Below are 19,016 nucleotides of genomic sequence, written 5' to 3' on the forward strand. Positions count from 1 at the left end.
AGCCCGTGGGTACAGCTCTTCATTTGGCCATCTGTCCTTCCAGTCTTTGGTGTATCTGTAGGATGTCCACCCTCACAATGGTCTCCCACTCCCACCCCTAATCTTGCCTTGTCTCCACTGTTCTCAAACAGAGTTGTCTTTGGACAAGTCACTTCATCTTTGTGACCCTCAGATTCCTAGTCTTGCAAAATGGGCATCATCATAATTGCATGGCCGCTCTTATGGGACAATGTCCAAATAATTTGTACGTCCTAAATTTCCATGGAGAGGTGACTTGGTGTTGGTGTTGTGCTGCTAAGCAATTCTATCTCTCCCTTCCAGGAGAAAACTGACGACCGGCTATTTCGGCATTTATTTTTTATTAACAGTTTATTCTTTGTCATTGCTCTTACTTTCACATTACAAGTCCATGTTTTTTTTTAAAGTCTTTTTTAATTTTAATTTTTGTAAAATAAATAGATAAATGAACCTTTAGGTAGGACGCTCTCTAGAGCCTTGGTTAACTTCATGATTGAATTTTCGCATCAAACCTCTGAAAATACAGCCCACGTGCACACGCATACACACACGCACACACACGCATACACACACAGATACACACATGCACGCACACACTAGATGAAAGCTAACCGTAAAAGTTACTTAGTCACTCCTGGCTGTGCCAACTTGGAAAAGAGTTGGAGACTGCAGGCAGGAGGAAGAGAAAAACCATTTTTCTCCTTCTGGTACCATCTGCATTTTGCCGGGTAATGGTTTTGTCTCAGAACAAAGAGAAATGCATATTAGGTTAAAAATCTCTTGAGTTTCAACTTTGTTAGTCAGTTATTTGCAGATTAGAAGCTGTATTAACACCTAATGGTAGATCCCCCTCAGGACTTTCTCTGAACCCCCCAGTTAGGTCGAGGGTGGTTGGTTCAATGCTAAATTTGGACACAATGAATGAAGACAAGCATATTAGTCTGATAGACACATCATTCACACAAATTACCAAGAGTCTACCAGCTACTGTTAATGCAATCACCTACATTTATATAAAGTTCCACAATGGTTTGCTATTTGTCCTTCTCCAGCCATGGAGGTGAGTGGGGAGCCCTATAGCCCTCTAGATACCATAACGATTTTACTCAAGCTGATCTATTCATTCCTGCAGAAGGCCGAGGCAGTTAGTCAGGAGGATGAACTGGATTCTGGGTGGGGAGGCGGTCTCCCTCACCATGAATTTCAGCATCAGCATCTTACAACGACTTTTCTTTTAATAGGTACATATTTATTACAGAGTGGCTAGAAGGGGCAATTCATTTGGCCTGTACCTCCTCTGGAGAGCCCTCCCAGCCAACTCACCAAGGGGCAACCCAAGACAAGGACTCTCCCTGGCATTTTACCCTGACAATAGAGTCATAACTCCATCAGACAGAATCCTGCAGCTGAGGTTGAACTGCCTTCCATAATAAAGAGAACAAAAATATTTCATCACTTTTTTTTTTACCACTATTATTGGCCTCATTATTGGCAGAATTAATTAGGCCACTATGTTAGCCTATGAATAATCGTGATACCCAAAGAAAAATGGAAAAAAAAAACGTTTTTCAAAATATCATCATTGTGGTTAAGTTTGGCAAATGCCATTTTTGTTCTCAAACACTGCTTAAGATTACATTCTTCTGGCACCTAACAGGGTAAAAAATTATCTTTATACCTCCCGTATCTCTTTCTCTCAGGCTGTTCACATGAAACACGTGCACACACACACACACACACACACACAGACATACGCCCCTACACACCCATACCCTAAAGCAATCACCGGGGAAGTCTCTTTTGCATTACAGACTGCAAGATGCATATCTTAGTTATACCAGGATATGGGAGGAAAGGACCAGGAATGAGGGAATGTGTTGTCCTGGAAAAATGACCCATCATTAACCCACTGTGACTCAAGAGTACAGTTGCTTGTCTATTCTTGTACACATAAGCATGCACATGTGGGCACACAAGCTGATAGGCATGCTCCTGGGTATATAATTACCGAGCCTGCCAGTAATCTGAATATTAGTACTTCTGCAAGAAATGAAACCCGGTGGTTTAAGGCAGCAGCTATAACAACCAAGGGGTTCTGTCATCTGTCCAGAGCCAGCAAAGCACCTTGTGCTGATGGGATTTGTTTGTGTGAGGAAGGAGAACAACTTAAAAAGCAGAGTCAGAGTAGGGCTGCCAGGAAGAAGGTGAAGGTGCACAATCTTGTCCCTCATCATGCCCACACAGGCACTCCTACCAGCCAGGGAGAGCCGCTCAATCACACATCATCCCCATTTCCTTACATTAAGGTTGCCTTGCTTGGGGTTCCCATTCATATGCACAGTTCAAGTAGGATGTTTCCACGTGGTCTTTTTCTTGGTCTTTCCTACCTCCCACCCTCAAACATTCTCAGTAAGCTGAGCACATTCCTGACTCTGTGTAGGAAGGGAGAGAAATGGGGAGAAGCTGCATGGATGGCTCATTGTCTCCTGGCTTCATCACAACTGCCCAGTGTCCGGGGCTCGTTCCACGGATGGCCAGATCAGGCATTGCTGTCTGCAGAGACAGATGTGGGGCATGCTTGCTCTTCCCTGCACGTGAGCCCCTGGCCAGTCTGGACTTCGGTCTTTCAGCTATTTGCTAGCTAATATTCTGGCAAAATAAAAATACACAAAACTAATGGGATCTTCCCCCCCCCCCCTAAAAAACCCAAACACAACAACAAAAAACCTCAACCAAAATGGCAACAAAAACAAAACAGGTGTGGTTTGTTCAAGTCCTTTGAGCCGGGAAGTTGTGTTCTTAGCAGAGAAGCAACCATCAAAACAAAAAGAACAAAAATCCCCTTCCTTTCCTGTACTTTCTAGACATTATAGCAAAAACAAAAGAAAGCAGGCAACTGTCTCTCCTCAAATCATCAGTAGCTAAGTCAGAAGAAAAAAATGTTCAAGTTACAGGTTGCAGCAGCAGCCAACACTAAACATTCAAGTCGATCATTTCACTATGTACACGACAGGAGAGATACAGCCCTGCCTGGGAAGGACTCCCCATCCCTGGGGAGGCTGCAGGTTCCTGTTATCTGATGCGCTTCTCCACGGAGTACACCGAGATGTAGTAGTCATTGCTTCCAACCGCCAAATGAGGCTGCCCAAGAGAAAGCAAACGAGAGAGGAATAAACAGCTTGCTCAGCCCACGCTCTCACCCATGCATAGAGACGCAGAGGACAAAAGAGGGTTATGGGCAGCAATATGCAAATCACTTATGAAGTCCTCTGGTTATCCTGATCCTAAATGGATCTAAGAAGGTGCAAACTGCCATGGTACGCACAGTCTGTCTCTCACCTAAGGGTCTTCATTAATCCTACTGTACACATTGCTATTCCAGGCAGGCCCAGAAATGATGGTGCTATTAGCTGACAGCTTGTAGCTGGGACAATGCATTACCTGTCTTCCATTATGGGGGATTTGCATATTACCCATAGTGCCTAGCATTTTTCTTTCTAGGCTAATCCTATGGGGACAAATTCTGTGTATTTCATCCAATACATTTCAGCAGAAATCTTGGGTCTAGAATCCTCTAGAGCAGGGGTTGTTAACTTGGGTCTGTAACATTTTTAAAAATATTATGATAACAGTATTTTAATACAATTAATTTTCATGGTGATACTTATGCATTTTATTTTTGCATTTAATAACATTATTCTGAGAAGGGGTCCATAAGCTTCAGCAGACTGCCCAAGGAGTACAAAAATGGTTAAAAACCTCTGAGTTTGAGTTTCAGACTGGAAGAAGGTTAATTTAAAAAAAGATACAATAAATGACTACATGAATGGATTATTATTAGTGGTAAGGCTGGACATCATTAACTCTACTGATTTTGTTGGGGTGCTTTCGTAAGGAGAAAGTGGGAGCAGGAAGATAGTCTAACATCATTCATTGTTTGCTGAGGCGTATTGGGTTCATTTCACGAGAAGGCCAAATGAAGCTGATTTTCCTGCTTTTGAGCTTATGTTCAAGGTTAATGTATCCACAATAGTGTCTGTCCTGAAGAGCTCCACGAGCTGTCTTTTATTCAGCAATATAGTCAGCTTCCTGGGATTCTCAGGAGGTAAATGGGGGCAGGAGAATATAGGCACAGATCATTTATTCACGGGGTTTACTGGCCCCAGAACTCAGGTGGGCGAGGCTGGGGTTACTCCAGGAGCACAGCTGAGTGGATGCTGCTGCTTGGTACAGGGAGACAGGGGCTGGTTCTGCTTGGGGGTCAGCACACGTCCAGTTTAACAAAGCAAAGCATTTACTCAAGCACAGAAATCCTGATGTGAGGATACAGACCCAGTGCGGGTGGAAGGCCAGGCAGCTGATGGCTCCGACTCTCTGTCCCATAAACCCGTCATAGTATTTAATGTTGTTGATCAGCTCTCCATTCCCATTGTAGATAGCAGTGAACTGGTTCATGGAGCCACTGAGGGGCAGGAAGGAGAGAGCATGTGTGAGTCAAGACTGTTTATTTTTTTGCACACGTGTGTGTGTATGTGGCTGGGGTGGGGTAGGGGGGTGAAACACGGGCAAGAGGGATCTAAACCAAATTCTTTTCCTCCGTGCCTTGCCTCAGCCACTCCTAGAAATGGGCAGAAGGAGTGAACAGCAATGCAGACAAATAGATCTTCTCTTCAATTCAGTTAGAGACTGCTGGAAAAGATATACTGCTGGGCCTGGATTAAAACTGTCTTCCCTTAGAATAACACTGTTCCTCAGTACAGAAGGCCGGGAGATAGATTTTTCTTGTGTCCTTCATGATATGGATGCTGGGGCTCAGCAATCTCTCTTGAGAGACGGACCTTTGTGCCTCTCTAAAATCTTGGGAACTTTTGAATAAGATCCCCATATGTAAAGGTGGTCAGATCCAATTTCAGCGGATGCGAGACAAAGCCAGACAGAGGGGAAACTGGGGCTAGGCACTAACTGATGGCTCAGAAACTACTGCCCCCTACTCTCCCATCCTAAGCTAGGATAGAGGAATTTGGTTGTTGTCTTTGTCATCTATCATTTCTTTCTTCTCACCTTTGAGTTCCTCAGCTCCGAGGATGCTGGAATTCCTAGCGCTTTCATAGGGCAAGAGGGAAGTAGAAACTTTAGCTTCTTTGTTCATGACGTTATAAACATTTCCTCCCTAGTGCAACTGCTATTTACACTGAGGCAATGAAGGTGGAGCCCATGATACCTAGAAGCTCCGCATCTTCTTTATGGATGATAGAGTGGAACGCAAGGACTCCACTTTCTCTTCCTCTTGGGGACTTAACAGTGTGGGAGTGTGTGATGGGTGGGGGTGGGGGGGAGGATGACATTTTTTCTCTCTCTCTTGCACTGAAGGAAGATTGTTGGGGAGGGAAGACAGAAGACTGGCACCTACCATGCAAACAAATTTGCCTGTGGGTGAATGTCGAGGGCCGTCAGTCCTTTCACTATTTGGAGGGCATTCACAGACTCAGGCATTCGGGGGTCAAAGAAACGTACATCTCCATTGACACTGCCAAGAGGGAACATTTTCAAGCATTATAATTTGGACCAGTCTGATGGAAGGAATCTTCTTGACAATGGAGCAGATTGTGGGTACCTTCCTGGGCCAGGACACTTCACCAAGTACTGACAGCCAGGACTGTAGGGATTCAGGTGCAATCTTAAACCTGGAATAAGACCCTTTATTCTGGCACATGAAAAAAGACTCTGATTCTCTATTTACATAAATATTGCATAAGGCCAAAATATCCTGGACTCTGAACGATAGTCAATTAAATAACATGGAAAGTCTGGCATTCTTTTAAATGCCACTCATTTGGGAAGCCAGGGTTGTGGGAGCTGCTCATTTTCTTTCCTTCTTGTGTAAGAGAAAGAGGTGTGGGGTAGCTAGGGATCGGCAACTGTCACTGTCCATTCTAGAAGGTATGAATCCTCTTTGGTTCTGGAAAAAATGCCAAATAAGGAGAGCGTGGATTATTTCTTTTCTATTTTGTCAGGAAGATTAGATTCTGTGGGATTGGGAGCAATGACACGATGACAGCACACATCTGACAGCCATGGTGTTAAGCCCCCTTTCCATTAGAGGAGAGTTTTAATACCCACCTGCCTTCCACAAGTAAGAAAAGAACAGCTCTGTGAAGAAGGTGTGGTAGCTTTGTGATAGTAAATTACATTCTGCTGTCCCTTTAATGGGCAAATAAATATTCACTACTCTCAGCACAGTATTTACCAAGCAACAGACATGGATTTATGAGCAGAAAATTGCTAGATGGTGAAGTAATCCTGCACGACAATATGCCCAGCAGACACATACTGCTCCATCTTCCTCCTTAGAGTCTGTCTGCCTGATGTGTGGAAGGGGAGAAAGGCGATTTTTGAGAAAGGGGGACAAATGCTCTGTGGAAGGCATTTCACCTGCTCCCTTGGTATGTTTCCCTGCTTTGTTCCCTTTTCTGATAGCAATGAAGCTTAGCCAAGGAAATGCCTGGAGAATTCGACAAGCAAGGCCAGCCAGGCTGGAAGACACAGGCGTATTTTCTCACTAACCTCCTGCCCTCGGCAGTGACCCTTTGGCCAGTCCCAGGCAGAAGTTAATGACTGCCCTGAAATGCCAAAATGAAGTGCTATCATTTCCTGGCTACTTAAATACCAGACACATATTTTTGATGGAGAGGAAAATAATGTTTTTACAGCAAAATACCTCATAAATATTCCATCCTCATTACCTGACGCTCATGATGTGGCCCTCGGGATGTTTCTGGAGGTGTGCTTTCACCACCCAGGCAGTATGCTCACGGTAGGTCATAACTCGGCTAGAGAAAAAGGAGAAGGTGAACTCTTGACATTCAATTAGTGACTGGAAAACCTGGGCACAGCTTAGAAGGTTCTGTCTACCCTCGTGGTTCTTGGTCTTGATGGGTACAATGAGGGGGCTATCATGGAAAAACCAACCGAACATTCCTTCTTACCACAAGTTTGGGAGTTGGCTGGTAAAATGTTATAGGAGAAAAACAGGTCTGTACTTTCCCTTGCTCCCCAAGGTGCAGGAACTAAAATGACATGAAAGTTTGGGCAGTTACCTGTACCTTCATTCTGTTTTGAGGGTAATGGCGTAATTAATCAGAAAGGAAAGAAATAAGCATTTATTAAACACCTACTATGTATCAGTCTCTGTGCCAAACACCGTGCAAATATCTCATTTGATCCTTGCAACAACTCTGGGTGCTATTATTACCCCCATTTTACTGTGAGGAAACTGAGGTAGGCAGGGGTTAAGTGATTCGCACAGGGTCACATGGGTAGGCCTGGGTGGTCTTTGGGGTAATCAATAACTTTTGAAATGTCCAGGGGAGAAAGAGAGACCAGCAATATCCTAATACTACCTTGTAATTTTGCCTTAAGGGAATTTGGTGGGTCTGCCACGGGGACAAGGTCCCAACTCTGTTTTCAAGTCCTTTCCTCTTGCAAAAATTGTAGGTCAAGGGAGAAGGGGTAAAAGCCCAAATCCCATTTTCTCCTTCAGTGTTTTCTTCAAATTATCTGCTCCATTTGAGTCTGTTGCTGAGAGGCCTTATACTTCTATAGCATCTTTCTCCTAAAAACCTTCAAATGCTTCCAACAGACACATGCATACATGCACGCACGCAGATGTGCTCGCGCACACACACACACGCACGCACGCAGATGTGCTCACACACACACACACACACACACACACACACACACACACGCACACGCACAAAATCTCAATATCTAAATTATTCTCACAAAATGCCAGCAGAACAATGAAAAGCAGGAACGAAATTCTGTGCTTTATACGTCTTGAAACTGAGATATATAAGTGATGTGTCAAAGGTCATTAATGAGACAGGACTAGAACCTAGGTCTTCTGACTTGGAACTTTGACCACTAAGTCTGTTTGCTTCTAGCCAGGTGGTGGAAATGTCACAACTTTACCCGCCTTTTCTAATCAGGCGAAGGTGGCTGCTGTGTCTGTCCACTGTATGGGCTCTCCTGTTAAGGGCACCAAAGGAAGGCAGTGTTTTTCTTGTGTTGGGAATCTTACAAATGGACCTAGAGTGACCTAATGAGATTCCTGTTTCTTTTTAAACTTTTTTTTAGTCTTATCCAAGACTAAATGGTTCCCAGTGGGAAAGTATAAAAGAGCACATTTCTCAGTAGACTACTGAGTCAATGCTTGATTGTTTTTCAAAGTAATTCTGGTCCAGCTTTATGCTGGATGCTCACTCAGTCAAGCAAGTTTGGTCCTGTTCCCAATAAATATGGCTTCTACCTCACTGACAGTGTGACCCTGGGAAAGTCATTTAACCCCTTTGGGCCTGAGTTTCCTAAGCTATGAGATGAAAGAATAGGTCTAGCTGGTCTCTAGCATTCCTACCAATCCGTCTCTATGATTTTCTGATTACACGTCATTAAGCATTGCAAGGGACGAAAGAAGCATGAGATAGTTTCTGTTCTTAAGGAACTTTTACTCTTAGGAGAGAGTTAAGGAGACAAGACCTACATATGAAAAATATGTAAATACTAGTCCAATTCACTACACGATGATGGGTCTGAGTGTTACAGCGCTGTAGAACAAGAGAGGAAGGAGAGACCATCGGATTCCTGGGTGGGGCTTGAGCTGAGCCTCGTATGTGGTGAGGCAGAGATGAAGGTGAAAGCATGTGACATGGCATGGACAAAGGCTCAGAAGTGACAACAAACACATTTTTGAAAAAGAGACTGGTTTGAATATAACGTTCATGATGGATAGTCAGTCACAGGACGGAGGTTGGGAAGGACCTGGAAGATCAGACTCAGGTGTTTATTTGTGGGCAAAGGGAGGGAATCACTGAAACTTTGGGGCAGGGAGGCAACACATGCTCAAAAGATGAAGTGGAACATACTTTTTCTCCTTCTCCCTGAGAACGCAGTCATGATCATTTACTCTACAGTGCAACAGGGCATTGCTGGGCTCCATTCAGTCAGCTTGGGATGTTAGCCGGCTGAGAAGCCAATTCATTAAACCTTTGTTAAACTTTTACTAGACACTATAAAAAGACAAAAAGGAAGCAGTTCTTGCCCTCAGGGAGCTTACATTCTTGGGGTGGTGGAAGACACAATATTTACATAAATAAGTAGAGGTTAAAGAAAACTGATTGGGGGGAGAGGGAGAGAAGGAGAAAAGGGGAGAGAGCAGAGACAGAGAGAGAGAAAAACAAGAGACACTGAGAGAGAGAGAGAGAGAGACAGACAGACAGAGATAAAGAGAGAAAACGAGAACCAGCGAGCTCACTGGGAAGATTCAGAAAGGCTTTGCCTAAGAGGTGGCACCTAAGCTGAGCCTTGAAGAAACTGCCCAAAGAAGTGGGAAATTAGTAGGAATTAGAGATTTTAGACATGAGTGATGAATGCTTGTGTGAAGGTGGTGAAAAGGCCAGAGAAGTGCTAGGTTTTGGAAATAGCTGGCAAGCTAGTTTGGCTAGAACATAAAGTTTGTGAAGGTGAATAACTTATTAATCTGGAAAAGTAAGTGTGAAAGGCTTTACCTGCCAGGCTGAGGCATTTGTATTTTTTCCTAGAGGCAAGTCAGGGTTCACTGAAGGTTTTTTTTTTTTAAATCAGAGAAGTGAAATGGTCAGACCTGTCCATGCTCTAGAAGCTGAGACTGGTGATTTTATGTTATACCTATACATTGAAATACCAGGCAATAATAAAAATTCTGATTACTTGAAGGTAAAGGTTAAAAATAATTAAGTGCCATCTTTGGTTAGTCATTCAATCAGTCAATAAGCATTTAAGTGCCCACTAGGTGCCAGGCACTGTGCTAAGTGCTGGGGATACAAAGAAAGGCAAAGAACAGTTCCTGCCCTCAAGGAGCTCAGAGTCTATAGGGAAAACAACATGCAAAGAAAGGGAAGGCACTAGAAATCTTACCTGTAGATGGTAAGATTTAAGCTGAGACTTAAAGCCAGGAAGCAAAGATGAGGAGAGAGAGGACTGCAGGCACTGAGGACAGCCAGAAGAAATGCCTGAGCTTGGAGATGAGAATGCCTTGTCTGAGGAGCAAGGAGGCCAGTGTCACTGGACCGAACAGTATGGTTGGGGTGGGGGGTATTGTAAGGCACAATAAGAAGACTGGAAAGATAGGGAGAGACTAAGGTATGAAGGTTTTGAACACCCGAGGATTTTATATTTGACAAGGGAGATGACAGGGAGCCATGAAGCTTACTGAGTACTGGGATGACAAAGTCAGATCTGCACTTTAGGAATATCACTTTGGTGGCTGGATGGAGAATGGACTGGAGTGGACAGACTTGTGGCAGGGAGACCATCCAGAAGGCTACTGCAGTAATCTAGGCAAGAACTGATGAGGGCCTGTACTAGGGTGGTGGCAGTATCAGAGAACAGAACATATTTGAAAGATGTTGCAAAGGTGAAATCAACAGCCCTTGGCAACAGACTGGAGATGGGGGTGAGTGACAGTGAGGAGTTAAGAATGACACCCAGGTTTCAAACCTGGAGAACTCAGGGGATGGTGATGCCCTTGACAGTAATAGGGAAGTGTGGAAGAGGAGAGGATTTGGGAAGAAGGACAACGAATCCATCCTTGGACATGTTGAGCTTAGAATTAGACATCCAGGTTGAGATGTCTGAAAGGCAGTTGGAAATGTGAGCCTGGAGGTCTGGATAAGTGGATTTCAGAATCCTCAGCATAGAGATGATAACAGAATCCATGGAAACTGATAGGATCACCAGGTGAAGTAGTTGTACTGGGAGAAGAGAAGAGAGTCCAGAACAGAGCTCTGCCATGTGGGTTTGACCTGGGTGAAGATCCAGCAGAAGCAACTCAGGAAAGAGTATTGTCCTAGATGCCTAGAGAAGCCAGTATATTCCAGGAGAAGAGGGTAACTGATAGTGGCAAAGGGCAGGTCAAGAAGGATGAATAAGGAGAAAAAGTCACTGCATTTAGCAATTAAGAGATCATTGGTCATTCTGGAAAGCACAATTTCAGGTGAATGATGAAGTCGGAAGGCTGTGGAGAGTTAAGAAGAGGAAGTGGAAGCACCTATTGTAGACTGCCTTCTCAAGGAGCTTAGCCACAAAAGGCAGAAGAGATATGAGATGACAGTGGAGATGGAAGAATCAAGAGAGGGTTTTTTTTTTAAGATGGAGGGGAGACATGGCCGGGTTTGTGGGGAGTATGTAAGTAGCCACTAGACAGGGAGAGACTGAAGATAAGTGAGTGGAAATGAGAGAGGGAGCAATCTACTAGGATGGAATGGAATCCCTTGTGCAGGTGGAGGGCCACTTTGTGTGAGACGGGGTGAAGGAAGAAATGGCGGCAGAAGATAACTCTGTATGTGAGAGAGGGGTGGGAGTTTTTTCAGGAAATATGAGGCAAGATTCTTAGCTGAGAGGGTGAGGAGAGGGGGAGCCACAGGAGGTTTGAGGAGGGATGAGAAGGTCTGGAAGAGACATTGTGGAAAGTGGGATATTGAGTTGATAAGGGAGGTAGAATAGGATTGCCTAGCATCTGTGAGGGCCCAGTTGAAGTTGTGTAACATAAATTTGTAGTGGACTCAGTCAGAATGGTCATGTGATTTTCTGCACCTTTGTTCAGCAGCACATGTATAGGAGTGAAGGCAGCAGACGGTGGGAGTGATCCAAGGCTGAGGCTTGGCATGCAGTAGGTGTTTAATAAATGTTTGCTACACTGAATTACTGAATAGCATCACATAGTTTAGCAATTAAGTGTTACCAACTTGATCATAAGGTTCCCACAGGGCATGCATGAAATCTGCTTTATGTTTCTTCTACAGTGGTTTCCTCATTTCACTACATCTTCTCTACCACAGATCGCAGGGATCTTTTCCTCCTCATTTTCCCTTCCTAACTCGTATCATGCTTCTTTGTGTAATAACATGTTGGGTACATGCCCCTATGAGAAGGTAAGCTCCCAGAAGGAAGAATTCTTTTCTTGGTATCTGTGTATTCTTACAATTGAGCACATGATAGGCTCTTAGGTGAATTTGAATGGAAGCTCTCATAGCTTCTACAAGATTTTTCAGTCCAGCATTTATGGCCGGATACTCTAGAGAGTTGTACTGCAAGGGTTATGTTCTATTTTCAGACCTTTGCCAAGAAGTACATGAAATCTCTTTCAGTGAGATGAGGGAAACAGCGGCAGACTGAGCACCTGAAATTCTGACCAGTAACCTCTCGGGCAGGGAATCTACCTGGTCGGTTTTTTGAACACTGTCCTGTCTTTCTAAACGCCTCATATTTAGCATCTGTAAGAGCTGTGAATACCTGAGGAAAGCAGGCCCTAGAAATACAAAGAAACATGCCCCAGAACTGACCGCGAATTTCCATGGTAGCAGTTGGAGTGAGCCTAGCAGAAAAACCACTAACAGTTGAGGGCAGGAGAGTGAGTTACCATTCACTGAGTGCCATTCTCCTATCATAGACCCGAATGGAGCCATCGCCAAGGCCGGCCACGATGAGTGAACGGTGCGAGTCACAGGACAGGCTTGTCACACAGCTGTCTGCACCCGTGGGGATATCCTAAGGTACAAACAGAGAGATCACAATGTAGACAACTGCGGAGCATCTAAGTGTAATCCTCTCATAAGGAGTATTCCCAGGGGCTTCTTGAGAATGCTGAAGGACCTATCCGACTGATCCCCTATAGGTCTTTCCAAAAATAACCTGGCATTGTATTTATTGATTGAAACCCATCCCCTCCCTTGTTGTGTGACATTCGGGGATATTATGTCCTTCCAGAGAAGTAGTGAGAAAGTCTTGAGGAACCTAGTAACAGAAGAGAAAAGTAAGAAAACTCTAAGAGCACAGAGACATGCATCCCCACAGTATGAATGATAGGTCAATTGTACCTCAGCTCCACCAGCCTGGAAAGGAAAAGCTATAAACATGCATCTCCCAGGAGACCACGTAGCTCACAGACACAATCTAGTAATGACTGTCTTTCAGGTCCAATTAAACTTTCTAACAACATATTCCCCCCTTTCTAAAAAGAAAGACAAAGCACATTTGGCAGGGAAGAGGCCTCGTTATCTCCTCCTAAAACTTCTAATTAGTTAAGGAAAATCTCCAGGAGGAATTTTCCTTCCTATAAAGCATCTCTCCCCCTCCCTTCCTGATGGTCATAAATGTGGCTGGAAGGGCAGGAGTGGTAATAAATGCTTGACAGGAAAGAGCAGAAGACAAAAAAAAAATGGGCCACAGGAGAGAAAAAATGCTTTCAGGAATATGAAAAGATTTTGCAACTAATAGACATATAGAAAAAGAACTCCAACATATATAAAAAGCAAGAGATTATCACTTTAACCAGGAGCTCCCATTAAAGAATACTATTTTTCTACGCATCAAACCAGAGTACAAATCTGTAATTAGCATCTGTATATCTCTATGAAAGAAAATACTACCAGGGGATAGGAAGGGAAACTCAAATAGATAAAACCACTGCTTAGCGAAGGGAAGCTTTTCTGTATCTCTCGATCTGCTCTATGCCTTAGCAGAGGCCTTTCAAACAAAGATGAAGAAACAAAACCTCCAGGGAAGCCAAGTTCTCTCTGTGGCTGAGGGCGACTTCCTCAGTGTAGGAATTGTATTTTACTAACAAAAAAAAAATCTGTCATTTCAGGGGAACATTTTCCTAACAGGAATAACAACTTCTCCAGAAAAAGATGCCAATTAGAGCTGTGCAGTTCCACTGGCAGTGACTTAATAACAAGAGGGAGTGTAAAACAACAGATGACAAGTTCCAAAATAGAAGGTCAAAGGTGTCCGGGGGATGAGAATGCAGAGTGTAAAGGTGGTGCTATCGGGCCAGGGCCCTAGGTGGTAATTCTGCAGGCTGCAGTTCCCCACCAGGTGCACACGTGGCCACCAATGAGAATATTGCCTGCCACAGAAAGGAAATAACGGTGAGAAAGAAAAATAGTTTTAATTTAACAGCTCCAAAAGGAAGGGCAGCTTCTAACAACTGGGAAATAATCAGGCCCTCCTCACATCACATTAGCTCACTTCACACCTCCTTTCTATTTTGATTATGGGAGCACATGCGCTCTACCCGTCCCTCTCTGACAATGGCAGGGGATCCAAGTTGGTCAAGGATGTAAGTTGAGAGTGGCTGGAAAACAACTATTTTCCCCTAGAGAAAAGTCTCACCCTTAGAAAAATTCTCATCTCATGGAGTTCCGGGGAAAAAGGAAACCCCTGCACCCTGAAACCATCTCAAACACTAATCTAAGAGCAGCATCTGCCTCTCCTCCCTCTGCTGCTTCTGACCAGACCTGCGTTAGCTCTCTTTCCTCCCTTCTTGGCCCTCTGTCAACTTTCCAGAGTGTCTTGAGCAAAACTAATTTGCTTCTCTCTCTCTCTTTATTAAAACTGAAAATAAAAAATGTTTTCAGAAGCACACAGTCGAATAATTAATCATTCTAATTTAAAATATTTTCACCCTACTGATTTCTGATGTTCCCTAATTTACACAGATAAAATAATATTTGGAAATAATTAGTATTAGCATAGGCTTAATTATGCTGCAATGCAGGGTCAAAGTGTCATAATTAATGTTCATCCAGGGGTAATTAATTTCTAAAAGCTTTGAAGTCTAGTCCTCATTTGTCCCCAATAGTGAAGGTTTTCTTCCTGCAGAACTTGCCTCCTCCCCTGAAATAATTTAAGTTTTACCACAACTCCCTTTTGATGATGAAACATTGCTTGGAAGGGTAGAATCTATTTCTCTACAATCACAAATAGAAGAGGGACCTTAAGAGAGATTTGAAGGCAGAATTGAACTTTCAGGAAAAAAAAAAAAAGAAGAAAATTAAGATGATAATGGTCCATATTACCTGTGAAGTAGTATGAAGAAGGCTGGATTTGGAAATACAGGATCTGAGTTCGAATCCGGATTCTATGACTTATTACTTATATGACCTTAGGCCTCACTTTTCCTCAACTATAAATGGGGGAGTGGGACAAAGTGACTTTGAAGGTTCCTTCCAGATCTGAATCTATGATCCTACCACTGATTACCTAACACTCTGGATCTGAAACCTCTTAGGAGAATAGCTGATGCGTCTCTTCGGCATCACTGGAATTGGGAGAAATGCCAGGGTTCTACAACAATGGTCAAAGGAGGAGGCTAACATGTTCCACCAGCCAAGACAAGCACAGAATTCTTTACCTGCACTTTCATCTCTCTATCTGTGTCCCAGATTCGGATAATCCGTACATCTCCTGAGGTCATGAGGAGGCCAGTCTCTTGCTCCCAGTCCACTACCATACCTGCTCCTAAACAGAAACAAAGAGTAAGTATGCATTAATGGAGAATTCATTCAGCACTTATTTGGAGGATCATAGGTGAAAGCAAGCCTTGGGAATGCAATCAGGGCATTTAGTGAAACATTTCCAAAACCCTCATGAAACTGACTAAAACAAAATTTGTTTTCTGAGGTCAGGATCTAGATCCCAAAGAAGGGCAAACATACTCTTTTGAGTATTTATAAAATTTATAAAAGGTTAACCTTGAGTCCTGTTTGGGCTCCTATAACGCACATATCAACAAGTCAACATACTTATTAAGTGTTTACTATGTGTTAGGCACTGTGTACTAGAAACTGTTTGGGGTGAATAGCCTAAGAAAGAAAAAAATGGAATGACTTTGCTAGACTTTCAGGGTCAAGGATGTGCTAGAAGAAATGGACTAGTTTAAGAGATAGGAGATAGCAACCTCATATTTGATGCTCTGATGGACCTGAGATCTCAAGGATATGGGGCCTTCCTCCAATGGTGTGGATCATGTTCCATCCATGCCTTCTCAGCATGTGACCCTTAGGTCCATTTTCTTCCTAAGTCCTCCACTGTGGGTTTACCCAACATGTTGGGGCTCTTGCTCTAGATCTCTTGACATCTGTAGCTACTACTGTAGTACACCATGTGTGCCAGCAGTTATCCTTCTCTTGGGGCTCATGACTGACCTGCTTTCTTTTCTGGTCATACGTTTTTTCTTGGATAATCATCTTTATACTGCTTCTTTTACATAGTTTGTTGGTAATGTTGCCACCTACTGTCAATCATGCCAGACTAAACAAAACAACACACAGGTTCTCCATTCTCATAGATTGCCTGGTTTGGAAACTCAAGAAGATTTACCAAACACTCATCAAATGGACGGTTGTGTGTGAATGAACATTTAAATACTGTCCATTTCTTCTGAAGTATCTGATCTCATAGTAGGGAACACTCCCTACCTCTTCTCCCTTCCCACTCCCCTACCCCTACTCCCTGTAATTATAAGAGAGCTTGTTGAAGCAGTGATTGGACCTATTTTAGCTCTCCAGAAAAAAAAAAAACAACCTCTAGAATGGAATTTTAACCTTTGTGGGTAATCAAATGAAGGACAAACAAGGATTTATTAAGTGTTTATTAAGTGTCTGTTATGTGTCAGACACTGTGTTGGGTGCTGGACATACACACACATACACATTTTTGAGATGGTCTATGTCCTCAAGGAGCTTATATTCTACTAGAGGAATACAATATGACCATACAGTAAATGTAGCCGGTTTGCCTGGAGAATAGAGTATGTTAGGTGGAGTAATGTGTAATCAGCTTGAAAGCCTGATGGCTAGCAAGCCAGCTTTCAATGGACCTTGAAAGAATTTTAAATGCCACAGCTAGGAGACTATATTTTAACCTAATGGCTTCTTGAGCAAAGTGGTAGCATGGTCAGATCTGGGCTTCTGTACCATACCATCACTTTGGCAACAGTGTAGAAGATGGACTGGAGAAGTGATAGACCAGAAGCAGGGACACCTATTAGGAGGCATTTGCAATCATCCAGGAAGGAAATAATGAGGACCTAGACTAGAGTGGTTGCAGTATGAGTAGAGGGATGTTGAAGTGGCAGAAATAATAAGATGGAGCAACTGAGTGAATATGTCACAGAAACCATTGTGAGCATCTTTGAAGTGGGGTAGAATGTACCAGGCTGACATGTCATTTGCTTTTAGAAGGGCCTGAAATGATTCTACTGTTTGGTAGACGGGCAAACTGGTACATGAAACAGCCAAACTTCTGTATTCCTCCATATGTAAATATCCCTAAATTAGCCCCAAAAGATATTCACTTTGGGACATACTGCCTACCCAGGCCACCAAGACTTGTCCAATACATAACCATCTCCATACAAACATAATTAATAAAACCATTCTCTATATGTTTCATTTTAAAGGGCTTGTTTACACTAGCTGAGAGTTTCCCTAGAAGATGCTTAAATGGTTTACTTTGAAGGCAGAATCAATTATCAATTATTTTTCACTTCTGGTGTTGGGAGGCAGGCTGACCTCATATTTGATGCTTTCCTGGATAGAGTTCTACTCACAAGTTCCTTCATGCATGAAAATAATTCTTGGCCTGAGAAACTGGAGATAAATTTCAAAACATGGTTGGCTGGCAGGTTCTAGTACCTTGGAGGAAGAATATATACTTTTTTAAAAAATGCTTTCCATTTCTAACGCATTGCTGCCTGTCCTTGTACAGCTGAGATGGAGAACATGAAGTCTTCTCAGTACATGGGATACCACTAGATAGTTATTTGTGAAGAATAACTCCTTTACTCTCTACTTTGTGTAGAGCCTGAGGAAATTACCCTGGGGAATGAATGATATGAATTAAGCCTTCTGATGATGCTGATAAAATGAGTGGAACAGGCAATCCCAGGGAATGAAACACATGAAAATTGCTGGACATTCCTATTAATTAGAATACTATTTCCTTTTTCTTATTTTCAAAGACTGGGTCTCCCTATCTTGCCCTGGTTAGAAGTACAGGGGGTACTCATAGGCCAATCCCACTATTGGCATGGGACCTTTGACCTGATCCATTTCTGATCTGGGCCGATTCACTCTTCCTTAAGTAGTAAGACCACTCCTGGTGGTCCTCTGCTCTCAGACGGGAAGAGAAGGTAATAAAAATTTGTATTACCACCTACCACATGCTCAGTGCTTTACAAATATTGTCTCATTCGATCCTAACAACCCTGGGAGGTAGGTGCTGTTTTTATCCCCATTTTGCAGTTGAGGAAACCGAAGTAAACAGAGGTTGGGTGATTTGCCCAGGATCACACAGCTAGTAAGTATCTGAGGCTGGATTTGAACTCAGGTCTTCCTAACTCTAGGCCCAGCACTCTTTACACTGTACCACCTAGCTGTCTCTATTAATGCCCAATTTAGTGTGGACATCTGATTGAGTTAGGCCACTGCAGCTCACTCAATAGATTCGTTAGCCTATGCTTCCCTGGTAATCACAGGCATGCATCACTAGTCCTGGCAGGAGATGGAGTTTTCATTCAACTAATGTTTATAGAGGGCTTACTACGGGCTAGGCACTGATCTGACTGACAAAAAGGTAATGCAATCTTGGGCAGCATTAATAGAAGCCTAGCATTGACACCAATGTAGTAAAAGTCCCACTCTATAGCTATCCACCGATGTAATGGTCTGCCCTGGTAGAGCGCATTCTCAAGAACCAGAGTGGTTCTGTTTGAGGACAGACGACCTGGACCAGTCAGGGAGATGAGGAAAGGAGGCATGAGGGTGGAGAGGGGGAGTTTGGGCTAGCTGACCTCTAACGTTGCTTTTAACAGTTAGGATCCTATAATTCTAATTCACACGGTTTCACCAAGCTTTCGTGTGGGTGAATTCTTGGGTATAGGTTTAAGGTGCAGAATCAATGTCTGGTTTGCAATGTTCCCTACTAGGTTCTTAAATAACTAATGTTTTACTGGTTTTGAATAGAACCAAAGAAATGTAAGTAGTCAAGAAGTACTACCAAAAGAATCGAGACTGTACTCTTTGGGTAATCCACAGACATCAAGAAAGTACTAATGTAATTTGATATGTAATTAATCTATCGTGTCTCATGCTGACATATTCACATGAACAGGAGGC

At 43.2% G+C, this 19,016-nt stretch overlaps 1 protein-coding gene across 2 annotated transcripts in view; it reads right to left on the reverse strand.

Moving 5' to 3' along the window:
- Positions 1-342: 342 nt before the first annotated feature.
- Positions 343-19,016, reverse strand: part of RPTOR (regulatory associated protein of MTOR complex 1) — a 547,756-nt gene continuing 529,082 nt past the window's right edge. For both annotated transcript variants that reach the window (XM_036753902.1, XM_036753901.1), the window contains 6 exons: positions 15,251-15,357; positions 12,476-12,603; positions 6,762-6,848; positions 5,429-5,545; positions 4,351-4,480; positions 343-3,159 (listed from right to left, as the gene is read on the reverse strand). In XM_036753902.1, coding sequence (XP_036609797.1) covers positions 3,091-3,159; positions 4,351-4,480; positions 5,429-5,545; positions 6,762-6,848; positions 12,476-12,603; positions 15,251-15,357 — 638 coding nt within the window. In that variant the 3' untranslated portion in view covers positions 343-3,090. The remainder of the gene's footprint in view (positions 3,160-4,350; positions 4,481-5,428; positions 5,546-6,761; positions 6,849-12,475; positions 12,604-15,250; positions 15,358-19,016) is intronic.

The sequence above is a fragment of the Trichosurus vulpecula genome, chromosome 4 (assembly GCF_011100635.1).
Source record: "Trichosurus vulpecula isolate mTriVul1 chromosome 4, mTriVul1.pri, whole genome shotgun sequence".
NCBI lineage: Eukaryota > Metazoa > Chordata > Mammalia > Diprotodontia > Phalangeridae > Trichosurus > Trichosurus vulpecula.